This window comes from Danio rerio, chromosome 12 (genome assembly GCF_049306965.1).
Source record: "Danio rerio strain Tuebingen ecotype United States chromosome 12, GRCz12tu, whole genome shotgun sequence".
In the NCBI taxonomy this organism is placed as follows: Eukaryota; Metazoa; Chordata; class Actinopteri; order Cypriniformes; family Danionidae; genus Danio; species Danio rerio.
Window position 1 is genome coordinate 47,474,965 of NC_133187.1, and position 18,780 is coordinate 47,493,744.

The 18,780-nt window shown below is 35.3% G+C and overlaps 1 protein-coding gene across 1 annotated transcript; it reads right to left on the reverse strand.

Annotated features, from left to right (window-relative positions):
* Positions 1–5,286: 5,286 nt before the first annotated feature.
* On the reverse strand, positions 5,287–18,742 carry trim65 (tripartite motif containing 65). The gene is made up of 8 exons (XM_001920366.7): positions 18,616–18,742; positions 15,106–15,531; positions 14,850–14,945; positions 13,245–13,475; positions 11,370–11,538; positions 8,616–8,705; positions 8,384–8,523; positions 5,287–6,004 (listed from the first exon to the last, which is right to left on the reverse strand). Exons 2-8 carry the CDS (start codon positions 15,514–15,516, stop codon positions 5,603–5,605), a joined length of 1,539 nt encoding a protein of 512 aa, XP_001920401.1. The 5' UTR covers positions 15,517–15,531; positions 18,616–18,742; the 3' UTR covers positions 5,287–5,602.
* Positions 18,743–18,780: the final 38 nt, after the last annotated feature.

An 18,780-nucleotide genomic window follows, 5' to 3' on the forward strand; every position in this document is an offset into this window, starting at 1 on the left:
ATGCCATGTCAGCAAAACATGGCAAAATATTTCCTAAAAAATAAACAAAAATAAATAAATAAATCACAAACAAATGATAAATAAATTAAATATGATTATTTTTAATGTTAATATATGCTAACAATTCTAATTTTAAAATCCTGGTGGCGATCTATAAAAATATTAATAATGAATAAAAAGTAACATTAATTGAGTGTTTTTTACTTGCAGGGTTTCCACAGGTTTCATCAAGTCAAATTTAAAACTTTTTAAGACCATTTTAAGACCATAATGAATGAAATTTCAGACTTGCACAAGGCAAAATGCTAAAGATTTTTTATGGCCCATTTAAAACCTTAAAAAAAACACTAAAAACAAATAATATTGTAAAAAAGATAATTAAATCATATTAATAAGTAAATAAAGTTAATCAATAAACATTTCTTAAAATGATTATTGAAATATTTATAGAAAAATTGGACATGAAATGATTAAGACCTACAACACAATGTTTCAGAGGATTTAAGACCTTTTAAGGCCTAAAATTAGGTTTTTAAAATTTAGGACATTTCAAGACTTTTTAAGACCCTGCAGATACCCTGAGTAGTTTTATACCAAAATATAACAATAAAACCACCAGTAGGTGGCGACACCTCCCTGTCTTAATCAGTGATTCCTTGAATAATTCATTCAAATGATTTATTCAATGATTCATTTAGAAAGGAATCAAGTGACTCTCTACAAATGATTCTTTGACGTAAATTGTTAAAAACAGAGGCTGCGTCTGAAATTGCCAACTAAGTAGGCAGGTACTACATTTGAATTGAAGTGTACTACACGACAGTTAGAAAAGTACGTTCTATACAGTATGAATATCAGTAGTATGAATGGAACTCGGATGTACAACATCATCCATTTTGTCATGATCACGTGACCAACTTGCGTCAGTTGCGTCGCTTCACTCTCATTCATAAATTCTATTGTGGTGCATCATGAGATAGCGTAGCATCCCTCAGATGCGCACTTCAGAATTTTGCCGAAAGTAGTAGGTCATCCGAGTACTTCTCGCATACTGTTTTTTGAATTCTATAGCTGCGTCCCAAAAAGCACACTATACACTTATGCACTCAACAGCATAGTATATGTATGTAGTGTGGTATAAAACACTAATGATTTTTGTACTAAGTGGAAATTCAAACCGTTTCCTAGAAGACATTTGACGGTTGTCAAATTAGCTAAAAAAATGTCCAAACTACCAAATAATACCTGCCATGAGTATAATTGCACCGGAGGCGCTATAATCACTCTCGTAGGAGAATTTTGCTTTCACAATCCAAAATAAATTAAGTAATCCAACATCAGTGCTCGATATCTCCGCCCTTTGGGGATGGATTTCGGACACAACCAGAACTATCTTTTGTTTTACAATACTTTGTTAAAACTGAAAAAATACAATATAGGGTCTAAAATTGAACTTTACTTGAACGGTTTGTCAATATTTGTTGAACTATTTTGTAAAATAAATCACATTTGCAATGGCGGAATTTGTTTTTGCGTTCATAACTTGAATTACACGCTTATCCTAGCTACATTCTAATAGGATTCAATGCCTATCAATGCTATTAAACTTTAAAGATGTGTTTTTGTACATTTTTAGTAAAGTGAGAGACATGCATTCATTCATTCATTTTCCTTCATTCAACCTTCTTGCTGTGAGGCGACAGCACTACCTACTGCGCCACTGGATCGCCAGTGAGAGACATATTCCTTAATAATGTCATCTCATACTTCATTAAAACATCACACGCATACTTAACAGCACACTAATAGAGTAAACTATTCTGAACACAGCCAGTGAGATTGAAATTAAAGTAATTTCACCTTCATTTTCAAGGATGTCGATATCTAAAGTGTTATAATCATTAATGTAGCTAAACTCTGCAACAAATAAACAAAGTACTACTAAACTCCAAACTGTAGAAACACGTAGAAATACAAAAATCACCATTACGAGAATCCTACAAATCACATGGAAATGAACACAGTGTTTGTCCTCCACGACTGAAGCTTTAAAAACTACTAATATGACTCATACCCTAGAGGGGATACAGCAGAAAACAATCATGATCTCTCTTGAACACAACATAAAACCAAAGTGCACAGCCGGCCCTCAAAACACAAGCTCATCTTAAAAGTTGTAACCATGTACCAACCATGATTTGGCCACAAGAAAAGCGACGATTTATGCTAGAAGCACACTCTATGAAGAGTGCAAACATCGATGTGGACAGATTTCCCACACTTGGAAAACATCACATTTAAACTCATTTAAGACGGCATCATCTAGTGTGTCATGATGCTGTAATTCAGTACTAATCGAAACTGAAATTTTAATAACGTCCATTTCACGCTAACACTTGAGCATGTTCTTAAACAGCGCTGATTGGTCATTGTGTTCACGTGCTCAACAGAAATGACTGTGATTGGCTCTGATGGTCATCAGTTCACTGAACTCACCGCAGTTTACTGAGTGTAAACACTTCAGTGTCCCTGCATCTGTGGTTTAAGTCACGTCAATCAGCCGGTTCGTCTATAAGCTGACATACGAGCGATCTGCTGATCTCCAGTGTTGCTGTATCTGTGTTCGCACCCAGTAAACAGCAGTGAGTTTGGTGAACTGATGACCTTCACGGCCAATCACAGTCATTTTTGTTGAGCACATGAACACAATGGCAAATCAGCGCCAGTCAAGAACGCGCTCAATAGCGTTCAAATGTTAGCAAACCCTGATTTGGAAACAAGAATGGCGACAATTTATGCCAGAAACACACTCTATGAGGTGTGTAAACACAGATGTAGAAAGTTTTCCCACACATGGAAAAGATCACATTTAAACTCATTTAAGACGGCATCATCTAGTGTTGTCATGATGCTGTAATTCAGTACTAATCAATACTGAAATTTTAATAACGTCCATTTCCCGCTAACATTAGAGCGCGTTCTTAAACAGCGCTGATTGGTCATTGTGTTCACGTGCTCAACAGAAATGACTGTTATTGGCCGTGAAGGACATCAGTTCACTAGATCACAGTTCACCGCTGTTTACTAAAGTTAACGCAGATACAGGGACACTGGAGCATTTCATTTACGCTGATCAGCTGGTTTGTCTATAAGCTGACATACAAGATCCACTGATCAATTGCGGCTTTAAAACTCTCCAGTGTTGCTGTATCTGTGGTTACACTCAGTAAACGGCGGTGAGTTCGGTAAACTAATGAACTTCACGGCTAATCACAGTCATTTCTGTTGAGCATGTGAACACAATGACAAATCGGCGCTGTTTAATAATGCGCTCAACAGCGCTTAAATGTAAGTGAATCCTGATTTGGCAACAAGAATGGCAACGATTTATGCCAGAAACATACTTTATGAGGTGTGCAAACACCGATGTTGACAGATTTCCCACACATGGAAATGATCCCATTTAAACTCATTTAACACGGCATCATTTAGAGTCATGATACTTGAATTCAGTACTAATCGATACTGAAATTTTAATAACATCCATTTGCCGCTAACATTTAAGCGCTGTTCAGTGCGTTCTTAAACAGCGCTGATTGGTCATTGTGTTCACATGCTCAACAGAAATGTCTGTATTTGGCCAAGAAGGTCATCAGTTCACCAAACTCACCGATGTTTATTGAGTGTAAAACACTTCAGTGTCCCTGTATCTGTGGCTAAAGTCATGTTGATCAGCTGTTAGTCTATAAGCTGACTTACGAGCGATTCGCAGATGAATCACGGCTTTAAAACGCTCCAGTGTCCCTGTATCTGTGGTTACATTCAGTAAACGGCGGTGAGTTTGGTGAACTGTTGACCTTCACGGCCAATCACAGTCATTTCTGTTGAGCATGTGAACACAGTGGCAAATCAGCGCTGTTTAATGATGCGCTCAACAGCGCTTAAATGTCAGAGAATCCTGATTTGGCAACAAGACTGGCGACAATTTATGCCAGAAATACACTCTATAAGGTGTGCAAACACAGATGTGGACAGATTTGGAAAAGATCACATTTAAATTCATTTAAGACGGCTACTGATGATACTGGAATTCAGTACTAATTAATACTTAAATTTTAATAACGTCCATTTCCTGTTAACATTTGAGCGCTGTTGAGCGCGTTCTTAAACAGCTCTGATTACCTAGTGTGTTCACATGCTCAACAGAAATGACTGTAATTGGCCATGAAGGTCATCAGTTCACTGAACTCACTGCTGTTTACAGCGTGTAACACAGATACAGCGACTCTGAAGCATTTCAAAGTCACGCTGATCAGCTGGTTTGTTTATAAACTAACATACGAGTGATCCGCTCATGAATCGCAGCTTTTAAACCCTCCAGTGTTGCTGTATCTGTGGTTGCACTCAGTAAACAGCGGTGAGTTCGATGAACTGATGACCTTCACGGCCAATCACAGTCATTTCTGTTGAGCATTTGAACACAGTGGCAAATCAGCGCTGTTTAAGAACGCACTCAACAGCACTCAAATGTTAGCGAATTGTTAGTAAACCCTGATTTGGCCACAAGAATGGCGACAATTTATGCTAGAGGCACACTCTATGAGGTGTGCAAACACAGATGTAGAAAGTTTTCCCACACTTGGAAATGATCCCATTTAAACTCATTTAAGACAGCATCATCTAGTGTGTCATGATGCTGTAATTCAGTACTAATCAATACTGAAATTTTAATAACGTCCATTTCTTGCTAACATTTGAGCCATGTTGGTGAACATGTTCTTAAACAGCGCTGATTGGTCATTGTGTTCACATGCACAACAGAAATGACTGTGGTTGGCCATGAAGGTCATCAGTTCACCAAACTCACCGCTGTTTATTGAGTGTAAAACACTTCAGTGTCCCTGTATCTGTGGCTAAAGTCATGTTGATCAGCCGATAGTCTATAAGCTGACTTACGAGCGATTCGCAGATGAATCGCGGCTTTAAAACGCTCCAGTGTCCCTGCATCTGTGGTTACATTCAGTAAACAGCGGTGAGTTTGGTGAACTGTTGACCTTCACGGCCAATCACAGTCATTTCTGTTGAGCACGTAAACACAGTGGCAAATCAGCGCTGTTTAATGATGCGCTCAACAGCGCTTAAATGTCAGAGAATCCTGATTTGGCAACAAGACTGGCGACAATTTATGCCAGAAACACTCTATAAGGTGTGGAAACACAGATGTCGACAGATTTGGAAAAGATACACATTTAAATTCATTTAAGACGGCTACTGATGATACTGGAATTCAGTACTAATCAATACTTAAATTTTAATAACGTTCATTTCCTGTTAACATTTGAGCGCTGTTGAGCGTGTTCTTAAACAGCTCTGATTGGCTATTGTGTTCACATGCTCAACAGAAATGACTGTGATTGACCGTAAGGGTCATCAGTTCAACACACTGCTGTTTACTCAGTGTAACAAAGATACAGCGACTCTGAAGCATTTCAAAGTCACGCTGATCAGCTGGTTTGTTTATAAGCTGACATACGAGGGATCCGCTGATGAATCACGGCTTTAAAACGCTCCAGTGTCTCTGTAAACGTAGTGATTAACAGCATCATGGTCGCGGTTCACAGAGCGTTACAGTGACCCCCTCCCCAATCCAGCAGGCCGGAAACAGCGCCTGATTAAAGACGCAGTGGAAAGCGTGCAGTCGGACCTGTCCCTCGCCGTAATACGTCAGCGTTCCTGCCTCATAATCCAGCAGCAGGCCGATGCGCAGTGGATGTGTGTTATCCAGCTGTCCCGCCACCGTTTCTTTGCATCCAGCGTGCCAGGCGCTCATCTGCCGCTCATCCAGCTGCAGGCTCCAGGACAGATCGTTCATGCCCACCATACAGCGCTTGCCCTTCTGCTTGCGCGGGATGTTGGGATACGTCACGCCTATGTACGCCCACGGTTTGGAGACCTCCAGCTCCCAGTAATGCTGACCGCTGGTGAAGCCTTGGAAACACAACACCTGCCAGGATGGGATGAAATATCCTATTAATATCATATACAGCTAAAGTCATAATTATTAGCCCCCCTGAATTATTATCACCCCTGTTTATTTTTTCCCCCAATTTCTGTTTAACGGAGAGAATATTTTTTCGACACATTTCTAAACATAATAGTTTTATTAACTTATTTCTAATAACTGATTTGTTTTATCTTTGCCATGATGACAGTAAATTTTCAAGACACTTCTATACAGCTTAAAGAGACATTTAAAGGCTTAACTAGGTTAATTAGGCAGGTTAGAGTAATTAGGCAAGTTATTGTATAATGATGTTTTTTTCTGTAGACTATTGAAAAAAATCTTGCTTAAAGGGGCTAATAATATTGACCTTAAAATGGCTTTAAAAACTGCTTTTATTCTAGCCGAAATAAAGCAAATAAGACTTTCTCCAGAAGAAAAAATATTATCAGACATACTGTGAACATTTCTTTGCTCTGTTAAACATCATTTGGCAAATATTTAAAAAAGAAAAAAAATTTAAAGGGGGGCTAATAATTCTGACTTCAACTGTATGATGTATGTATGTATGTATACATTTATTTACTAATATATTACTTTGATTAATTAATTAATTAGTTAATTTTTTTATAAGGTAAACATTATTTGCCCCTTTAAGAAATATTTTCTTCATATATATCTACTATATATTGTAAAGTGTATTCTGCGTTTATTGCCTCCCTGCCAGCTCATCAGGGTTTTCACACACAATTTTCTTCATTTGATTTAATTTCAACAACAACAAAAAAGACACTAAGATAGCATAAACTCAATATTCATTTTTTATTTTTTTATTTTGTTGTCCTATTATTTCTGTTTACATTAGCATATTCTGTTTATATAGAGAGAGTTAAAGTCAAAATTATTTGCCCTCCTGTGAAATTCTTATTGTTTTTCAAATATTTCCAAAATTTCTGTTTGGCGGGAATTTAAACCTTTTTTTTAATATTTTTTCTTAAGGTATATATTATTTAAGAAATTACAGACTAAAACATATAATTTTAAATATAAATTCTATATATTTTAATATAGATTCTTTCTTTTTATTTTAATAAATATAATACCAATACACATTCATTTTATTTTTTTATTCTGTTTATATACAGAGAGTTAAAGGCAAATTTATTAGGCCTCTTGTGAAATGTTTATTCTTTTTCAAACATTTCCCCAAGTAGTGCTTACCAGGGTAAAGAAATCTTTGCACAGTATTTCCTATTATTATTATTATTATTATTTATTTATTTTTTTTTACTTCTGGAGAAAGTAATTTCCTTTAGTTTGGCTGGAATAAAAGCAGTTTTTACTATTTATTTAATATAATAAAAACAATTTTAAGCAAAATATTATTTACCCCTTTAAGAATTGTTTTTCTGATATATTATAATTTAAATTATGTCTTTCCATCATTAAACAGAATACAAATTAATAAAAGTATTTTAAGTAAAAATTATTCAGCCCTCTGTGATTTATTTATTAGTATTTTTTAAAGATCTCTCCTAAAGTGCTGTATAACAGTACAAGGACATTTCTTCACAGTATTACCTATTTTCTATTTTTTAGGTAAATATTATTATTTAAAAAATTACAGAATTAAGATAATTTATATATGCATATATATATATATATATATATATATATATATATATATATATATATATGTGTGTGTGTGTGTTTATATATGTATATATATATATATATATATATATATATATATATATATATATATATATATATATATATAAAATCAATTCAGTATATTATCTATTCTAGTAGGTAGTCAGTTCTAGTAAATTGAAACACTGTGTCAGTCCAGTTTTCAGAGTTGAAGTTCAGTTCAGTTCAGTTCAGTTCAGTTCAGTTCAGTTCAGTTCAGTTCAGTGTGGTTTAATTTTCACTGCTGAAAGTCCAAACACTGAAGAGCAAATCCATCGATGCGCAGCTCCACAAGTCCCAAACTATGAATTTATTTATTTATTTATTTTTATAATTCCCAAGTGACGCTTAACAGAGCAAGGCCTTTTCAGGGGTTTTTTTTTGGACTTGGCTGGAATAAAATCAGTTTCTAATTTTTAAATGTGGGTTTCAAATTTTTTTAATTTTTAAACATGGACATTTTTAAACCTAATTAATTAACAAAAAATTTAAAAATAAACTGCTCGTTTAATATTATTGCTGTTGTATATATTACTGTTAAGGATTTTAGAAAAATAATTTTAAAGGTAAATTCAACTGTTAGTCATACGCTGGATCTGAAGAGCAACACGGTTACAATTGCCCCATACTATAATATTTCTGAAAACTTCAATCATGAAGACATCTGAATAATTCATGATCAAATCCTACCTGCCAGGTGTGGTCGAAGCGGGACTCGTCGGCTGGGACAGGGCGGGGTCCTGAGACCAGATGCTCCGCCCTCCTGTTGCTCTGGGAGAGGCGCAGGTGAGCGTTGGCTGTGCGGGGGTCAAAGGTCAGGGCGCAGTGGTCTGGGTGAAAAATAAATAAATGCACCATCTGAGACTGTGAAGAATAAAAATATTTCAGAGCTCAGTGCTATAATGTGCTGATATGAGCATACATGCGTTCAGTCCTTCTCTCTCTGCGGGATATGAGGGCGTTGCAGGACTGGGAACCACAGCCAGGACTGGACGCTTGTCTTGAGGAGAGTCTATAAGCAAAAAAACAAGCATGCTGAACACATATATAGTTGATGAAATAGCCCTCAGGTGAAACTTTAATTCTTTTTCAAATATTTCCCAAGTGATGTTTAACAGATGTTTTTTTTCAACATTTTTAAACATAATAGTTTTAATAATTAATTACCTTTTTCTTTGCCATGATGACAGTACATCATATTTTACTAGTTATTTGGAAGATAACAGCATTCAGCTTATAGACCATTTTGAGGGATGTAAACAATAACAAGTACATTTTTAAATTCTAGAGCTTCTGAGAATGCAAAAAGAGCCACATCTTGATAAATAATGTTATGATATCTGTTGTACCATGAAGTTATGATTGAATTGCCTCTTGTTACAGTTATGAAATAGTTTAACAACAAGCAGGAAATGTTCATCGGCGAATGACATCACCACATTGAAGTGGTCGTGTAGCCAGTCAAAAAAATATCTTTAGGGGACTAATAATATTGACCTTAGCATTAAAAAAAAAAAAAAAAATAAATAAATGTGGCAGAATAGTGCACGGCTATCAGCCAATCTGATTAAAGAACCAGACAGAACTGTTGTTTGTGTGTGTGTGTGTGTGTGTGTGTATATATATATACATACACAGTTGAAGTCAGAATTATTCGCCCCCTTTTGATTTTTTTTTTTCTATTTTAAATATTTCCCAAATGATGTTTAACAGAACAAGGACATTTTCCCAGTATGTCTGATAATATTTTATATTCTGGAAAAAGTCTAATCTGTTTTATTTGGGCTAGAATAAAAGCAGTTTTTAATTTTTTAAAAACCATTTTTGGGACAAAATTATTAGCTTCAAGCTATTTTTTTTGACAGTCTCCAAAACAAACCATCATTATACAATAACTTGCCTAATTACCCTAACCTGCCTAGTTAACCTTATTAACCTAGTTAAGCCTTTAAATGTCACTTTAAGCTGTATAGAAGTTTCTTGAAAAATATCTAGTCAAATATTATTTACTGTCATCATGGCAAAGATAAAAGAAACCAGTTATTAGAAATAGGTTTTTAAAACTATTATGCTTAGAAATGTGCTGAAACAATCTTCCCTCCATTAAACAGAAATTGGGGAAAAAAATAAACAGGGGTGATAATAATTCAGGGGGGCTAATAATTCTGACTTCAACTGTATATATTGTTCAGCATAATTGAGTATACCCAATTATACCCAATATATTTTAAAACTGAAAATTTTTTCCATTTTCAGTGAATATAGTCAATGTAATTTGTTGCATTTAAGCATTTATTAAACAGATATATTTATTAAAAAAACATTTTAATCACCAAACATATTTAGAAATTGAAAGATAATACAATTAAATTCAAGTAAAACTTTGTAAAAAGAACTACAAACTACAAAATTTCAACTAATGTTTTCATTTTTCTGCTTCTCTTGATTTTTTTCTCATTTTAAATTTGTATTTAATATTTTTCTATAACATATAAATTTGGGTGTACAAATTTCTGGGCTGTTATCTTAAGTTATTTTGTTAGATAAGCTCCAGATTTGGCTTCACTACTGACTAGTCTAATGTTATGCACAAATATAATACTGTATAGCTTCCTATTAAAATATGAATTTAAAAGAGATATTTGTGAGGGGTGAACTTACATATTCTGCGTAGTATTGTATACGTACTGTATATATATATTAATTATTTTTTTTTTATATTTATTTAGATGATGCCAAACATAGAGGACTTCCAAGACAACATATATACTTCATACACAAATACACTTCATTAAACATGTACACATAGACATCACCTCTATGCAATGAGATTGCAGGTTAACTATGTCAGTATATAATAATTTTGATTGTAACTTATTCTGATTGTAATGCAATAATGTGCACATTTTGTAATAATGTGCACTTAAAGCTGCTTTGAAACAGTTATAACAACTGTAAAAAGCACTAAATGAATAAACTTGAAATTAATTGAATTTTATTCCAGCCAAAGTAAAAGAAATAAGACTTTCTAAAGAAAATAACAGGAAATACTGTGGAAAATGTCCTTGCTTTGTTAAACATCATTTGGGAACAATATATAAAAAATAATTATTTCACAGGAGGGCAAACATTTTTCTCTTTTACTAGTATGCCTCTTGTATTAGTATGTGTAAACTGTGTATATTTATGTATAAACACACACACACAAAATGCAAAAGTATATCATCCAAAAATATGAACATATTAAAAATTTTGTGTAAATATTTTTAAAATCATAAAATTAAAAATTAAGCAATTACTATTTGTTTGCTTATTTTTATATATGCAAATGAAATAAACAGTGGCTTACAGTTTTCTGGCTTGACATTTTTACAAAAAATAAAAAATTTAAATTACACATATCTTACACAAATTACACATAATCTTTTACATTTTTATATAACTTTACATCTGAAGCCAGAAAACTATAAACCACTGTTTAATTCATTTGCATTTTTGCTTCATTCTATTTAGCAATGCATGTAATCTATTTATTAAGGTTTATGATTTATTACGGTTTACTGTAAGTATACTGGCAGACTAATAAACACGATCTCTGACTGAAACATCACACAGAAATGAAGTGTGATATTCCTCATACTGTGAGTGAACAGACAGAATGTAGCTGGTTTCTCACTGTCTTTCTGGTGTCCCGTAGACAGCTGTACGGCTCTCTCCAGATCCTCACACACCAGTTTGGACACTCGGGACAGGACATCAGTGACCGGCGCCAGCTTCTCCTGCACGCCCGCATGAACATCCACAGGAACTTCAGCGAACCGAGGAACCTCCATGAACCTTGAGTCCTGCAGAAGCACGCAGACATTAGTAACAACACTGAACACCCTGATCAAACACAACATTTAGGATTCATATTCTCCTCATTAATATTCTTCACAATAATCTATTAATAGGCGGCACAGTGGCAAAGTGGTTAGCCTTGTCGCCTCACAGCAAGAAGTTTGCTGGTTCGAGCCCCGGCTGGGTCGGTTGGCATTTCTGTGTGGAGTTTGCATGTTCTCCCTGTGTTGGTGTGGGTTTCCTCTAGGTCAGGGCTGGCCAACCCTGTTCCTGGAGAGCCACCTTCCTGCAGATTTCAGCTGCTAGCCATATCAAACACACCTGAACACCAGGTGATAATTACAGGCAGGTGTGTTTGATATGGGTTGCAACTGAAATCTGCAGGAAGGTGAGGTGGCTCTCCAGGAACAGGGTTGGCCACCCCTGCTCTAGGTGCTCCGGTTTCCCCCACAGGCCAAACACATGTGGTACAGGTGAATTGGTTAAGCTAAAATGGTTGTAGCGTACGAATGTGAATGCAAGAGTGTATGGATGTTTCCCAGTGTTGGGTTGCAGCTGGAAGGGCATTCACTATTTAAAATATGTGCTGGATAAGTGGGCGGTTCATCACGCTGTGGCGACCCCTAATTAATAAAGGGACTAAACCGAAAAGAAAATGAATGAATAAATAATACTATTAATATCCTTTTTTATATTACATTAATATTATCAATATTCTGGTAATATTCTAATAATAATATGAATATTCCTAACATTTTCTGATAAACATATTAATATAAATAATAAAACAATAAAAAACATTTATTGTAATAATAATATTTTATACTTAATATCAGATGTTAATAACAATACTGACCATACTGTTAAAACATAATATTGATTCTCCTTATATCCTTATATAATATTATCTTCAATATTAATATTCATAATATTTTCCTCATAAATATATTAATATAATTAATAAAACAATAAAAAACAATGTATAATAATGATAATAATATACATATATATATATATATATATATATATATATATATATATATATATATATATATATATATATATATATATATATATATATATATATATACATATATACATAAAATGCCTTTTTAAAATTATTAACTAATATATATATATATATATTATATACTAATATAGACATTTAATTTTTCATTGTAAAAATCATAATTCACAATTTAAAAACAGTATAATTGCAAAAATATATATTTTTATTAATTATTAAAAAATAAAATATAGATAAAAATTGCTCTTCATATTATCTGTATAAATTCTCTACCCACACAACCTCAGCCTCAACAGAATTTGTTTAACGTAATAACATTTATTATAAAAACGTTATTTATAAAGAGCCATTTTGACAACCATCTTTCATTTCTCTGAAATAAAATAAATGTACCCTCAAAACAAGTAGAAATTAATTTATAATAATATAATTCCCTTAAAAATTCATGTCACTGTAAATATTCATTCATTACTTTTCTTTTTGGCTTAGTCGCTGATTTATCAGGGTTCACCACAGCGGAATGAACTGCCATCATTGTAAATATATCATACATAAATAATAAAACAAAACCTAACAATTATTGATTATAATTATTAACAACTTTATACATTCATGTAAACTTAATCATGTAATTGTTATGGATAAATTTAATTAAATAAATAAAATAAAACAGTGTGTGATAACCTTGATGAGCTGGCAGGGAGGCAGTAAACACAGGCTGTCGATCTCCTCCTGCAGGGCTGAGAGCCGTGTCGTTCTCTCCTCCAGCACAGACAGGCTTTCCTCAGCCTGCAACACTGTCAGTTCCTGCTGCTGCTCCAGAAACAACTGCGTCACTTCCTGTTTCTCTGCCAACACCTTTATCAGCTGAGAGAACTTACTGTTCACCCACTGAGACGTTTGTTGAAGAGACACCTGATAACGCAGATAGAAAACAACATTATTAACACACACAAACTGAGTTATTTGTGGTTTATGAGGACTCTCCCTTAACCCTTATAAGATGCACATGTTTGAAGGTGAAAAGACCCCTAAGCATTATTTTAAGCATTGTGAATTACAAGGACATCAGGCATGTCTTAATAAACCAGCTTAATAAACTAAAACTAGGTCACACATGTCTTTATACACATTTCTGTGCTTGTAAACCACTAAAACTAATACACACAGAAAAACACATTGGTTTTTGTGGTTTATGAGGACTCTCCATAGGCGTAATGCATTTTAATACAGTAAAAACAGCTTATTATATAGCCCAATCCATATAGGATACACATTTTTGAATGTAAAAAAGACCCCGAAGCATGATTTTAAGCTTTGTAAATTCAATGACATCAGGCATGTCTTAATAAACCTAAATAAACCTTGATAGAATAAAACTAGGCTATGCACGTCATTATACACATTTTTTTGTCCTTATAAATTCCTAAAATCAGTACACACAGAAAAACATATTTGTTTTGTGGTTTATGAGGACTCTCCACAGGCGTAATGAGTACACAGCTTTTTATATGGTCCTAAACCTAACCCTCATAGTAAACCGGTTGCAAATTTTGAATGTGAAAAGACCTTGTTAAGTTTTTAAACATTGTGTATTACAAGGACATCAGGAATGTCTTTATAAAAGCAGCTTAATAGAGTACAACTTGATCAAACACGTCTATACACATTTTTTTGTCCTTATAAACTCCTAAAACCAGTACACACAGAAAAACCGACTGTTTTTTGTGGTTTATGAGGACTCTCCCTAGGCTTAATGCATTTTATATAGTACAAAATATCGTATTATATGGCCCAACCCTTAAACCTAACCCTGATAGAAAACCTGTGGCAGATTTTGAATGTGAAAAACCATAGTAAGCATGATTTTTAAACATTGTGAATTAAGAGGACATCAGGCATGTCTTCATAAGCCAGCTTAATAGAGTACAAATAGGTAACACACGTCACTATGAACATTTTTTGTTCTTGCAAACCACCAAAACCAGTACACATATGCACACATTTGTATTTGTGGTTTATGAGGACTCATTTTATTCATTTAATGCATTTTATACAGTAAAAATATCTTATTATATGGCCCTACCCCTAAACCTAACCCTGATAAGAAACCTGTGGCAGATTTTGAATGTGAAAAACCATGGTAAGCATGATTTTTAAGCATTGTGAATTACGAGGACATCAGGCATGTCTTCATAAACCAGCTCAATAGCGTAAAACTAGGTCACACATGTTATTATACACATTTTCGTCCTTGTAAATCACTAAAACAAGTACACACACACTTGCCTTCTCTTTCTCCAGGTTCTCCATCAGCTCCAGGCGGTTTTGCTCAGTGGCTTCCTGGTGTTTCTTGATTTCCGCACTCTTTTTCTTTAATCCTGCCTGCATTACAAATGAAGATAATTAAAAACACTTTAAAAATAAAATAATAATAAAAATAATATACACACATCACACATATATTATGCCAAAACAAACTTTTATTTTACATGTGATTAATCACATGCACTAGTATTTATACATGATGGTTATGCGTGCTCACCTCTCTATTCCTCTGTTCTGTTTCCACCAAGATCTTATCGTGGCCTTTGCATTCATTTAGCGAGCACTCGTAGCAGACACACATGCCGTCGTTCCTGCAGTAAATGACCAGAGGTTTCTGGTGCCGCTCACAGATCTGTTCGGGCTCCGTTTGGAAGGCGGCCCCCCTGCAAACATCACTCTTCACTGGACTAACTGTGCAGGCCACTTCTGTTAACACTGACATGGACACATTACGGTTGAGCTGAGGCCTCGTCTCGTAGCATTCTTTGCAAACGGGGCATTGGAAGTCTTTTTCTCGACCATCCCAGAATTTGGAAATGCATGTCTTGCAGAAGGTGTGACCGCATGGGATGGTCACTGGGAATTTAAACTGGTCCAAGCAGATCGTGCACTGCATGTGATCCTCCATTGGAGATCCGGAAGTCTGGAAGAATAAAAAAATCAATAAAATTATGAATAAATAAAGAAGCAGTAAATATAACCGCCCATAAAGAACTGCTATTGGGGTCATGCTGCCGTAAAAGATCGTGTGGTTCAATGTACTGTCTTTTTTACTGGCCTTCAACTGTTAACATTTCATGTTGACAAAAAGATAGACAGCAGGGCTCAACAATAATGACTGCCTGATGGCCCAGGGTCAGCGTGAGAAATGTTCGGGACCCCCACCACCTAATGCCCAGCTTTTACAGGAAACTATTTCTGGTCAACACATTGTAGACTTGTTTTTTCTGTATACAAGATTGCACTAGTGTTGTTTTTTTTATTTATTTATCTATTTATTTTCATTATTATTTATTTATTTATAATATTTAGTTATTTATTTTTATTATTATTTGCTCAAAATATTCTTCAGTGTATTTGCTTATTGTTACATGTTTATGTCTTTGTATATTTTTGTAATGTTTCACAACGTATAAATAAAACATTTAAAAAAAAAAAAAAAAAAGAAATGCTCGGGACAGTAGGCAGAATCGTTACTGGCTCGATCAGACTAGTGCTGCCTTGTGACAAAATTTTTTATTTGCCTGCGACTATTTGTCAATTGCGTGCAAATACAGTTTTAAGCCTGGTTTATACATCTGCATCAAATGATCGGCGTGACCCACGGCGCATACAACACGTGTTGCTGTGCATTTAAGGCTGATCTATACTTCTGCGTCAAACGCACGTGTATGCTAAGGCGTTGATGCATAGCCCTACGCTGTGGCCGTTGGCGTCGCACCTGACGTGCACCTCTCAAAAAATGACGCGTAGCGCAAGCTCTGCGATTGGTCGGCTTGGTAACGCTGACGAGTGTGGGCGGGACCGAGAGCCGCACGACCGTCGCGAGCCAGATGGAGCGATTGTTTACAAGTGTGGAGTCCCGTGAAGGAGCTCCGGGTGGCAGGTTTTGTTTTGTGTTTACCTCACAGTTAAAGTTGTTGCACGTCCGCCGGTTCCTCCCTCAAAATGAGTGAGTTTAAGCCACTTGTACATTCAGGAAGTGTTCAGGAAAAGCAAAACACCAGCATAGAAACTCGACACAGAGAAACGCCAGTCACTTGACGCAGAAGTATAAACCAGGCTTTATACTTCTGCGTGCTGTTTCTGTTGGTCTGCATTAACAATTCCGAAACGCTAGTTGAGAGTAAGGTGTTTATGTTTCTCTGTGTCGAGTTTCTTCACTGGTGTTTTGTTTTTTCTGAAGGCTTCCTGAATGTACAAGTGGCTCAAACTTACTTATTTTGAGGCAGGAACCAGCGGACGTGCAACAATGTTAACCATGAGGTAAACACGAAACAAAACTTTTCATCCGGAGCTCGTTTACGAGACTCCACACTTGTAAACAATTGTTCCAGAGCTCGAGTGGCTCTCGGTCCCACCCACACTCGTCAGCGCTACCAAGCCGACCAATCACAGAGCTTGCGCTACGCGCTGTTGCAACGTGTAGTTACATTTTTTGAGAGGTGTGCGTCAGTGACGCCACCGGCCACGGCGAGGGATATGCGTCCACACGCAGGCCGCACCGTAGCATACTCGTGCGCTTGACACAGAAGAATAAATCACCCTTTAGAATCGAGAAACTATTTGTGCTTTTAAGCCTCTAAATTCCCTTTTTCTGTGAAGTCGTAAACACCATGTTGCTTTTCATTTTTTCTGATTGAATGTTGTAAATAAATTTTTTTGCAATTGATGTTTTGCATAGTTTGCCGTCAAGTCAGCCACCTTTTGTTTTGCAATAAAATACCTGCACTTTTCCATACTGCTATATTTTACTGATAAATATTTTAACATTTTTAAAATATTTAAATTGGGCCACGTGGTGGCGCAGTGGGTAGCGCTATAAGAAGGTTGCTGGTTCGAGCCTCAACTAGGTCAGTTGGCATTTCCGTTTGGAGTTTGTATGTTCTCCCCATGTTGGTGTGGGTTTCCTCCGGGTGCTCCAGTTTCCCCCACAAGTCCAAAGACATGCGTTATAGGCGAATTGGGTAAGCTACAGAATTGTCCGTAGTGTATGAGTATGTGAATGAGTATGTATGGATGTTTCCCAGTGATAGGTTGCAGATGGAAGGGCATCCACTGCGTGAAACATATGCTGGATAAGTTGGTGGTTCATTCTGCTGTGGCAACCCCAGATTAATAAAGGGATGAAGCCGGAAAGAAAATGAATGAATGAATGAAAATATGTACATTTTTGATTGACAGACATTATTTTTAAACCTATTATTAAAAATATGTGGCTAATAAGTATGATTATTTTTTGGGTGTGGAGTCTGTGAAAATTTTGGCAGGGCAAGTAAAAATCTGAACCACTGGTCCAATCGGGCCAGTAGAAAATATCCTTAGCGTTTAACCCTGGACAGACAATACAGATTGATAGACAGACAGCTACATAAATACTATACATCAACAAATAAACAGACAGATAAACAAATAGACTGATGGATACACAGGTGTTTAGATATACAGATAGATAGAAATAGTTATAGAGTATAGATACATAATCAGAAAGACAAACAAATAGATTAAATATAGACATTAACTTATTGATAGATAGACAGACAGACCGAAATCGTAGCCAGATACTAAATAGAAGAACAAACAAATGGATTAAATATACAGACATTAACTTACAGATAGATAGATAGATAGATAGATATTATAGCTAGCTAGACAGACAAATATATAAATTGATAGAAACATAAATAGAAAGACAAACAAATGGATTAAATACACAGACATGTTACATATATACAGACAGATAGATATATATTTGAGCATGTATGTCATATTTCTTGAATTAAGTCTGTTTAATTTCAACTGCTATCTACATTTAGACAATTACATGAGCAAATAAAATACATTCGACTTAGGAATTAAAGCCAAAAGCTAATTCAGTGAATTCATAACATCGATAATCAGTAAATAAACAAACTCCACCTGACCCCACATCGACGCTACATAAGACCGATTTTTAAAGCTAGACATTAATCATTAATATATAAAACTCCTTTTTAATTAAACCCACATGAACATTTACTCATCGGTTGTGCAGAAATGTGAAATAATCCCGATTCCTGAGCGTTATTGGGTTTCTCGGGTTTCTCTCATGGGTGAAACTCGTCGCCTTTTTCCATACGCAGGCGCGCATTGACGTGGTGACGCGTACGCACACTTGTTTTCTGACGTCACT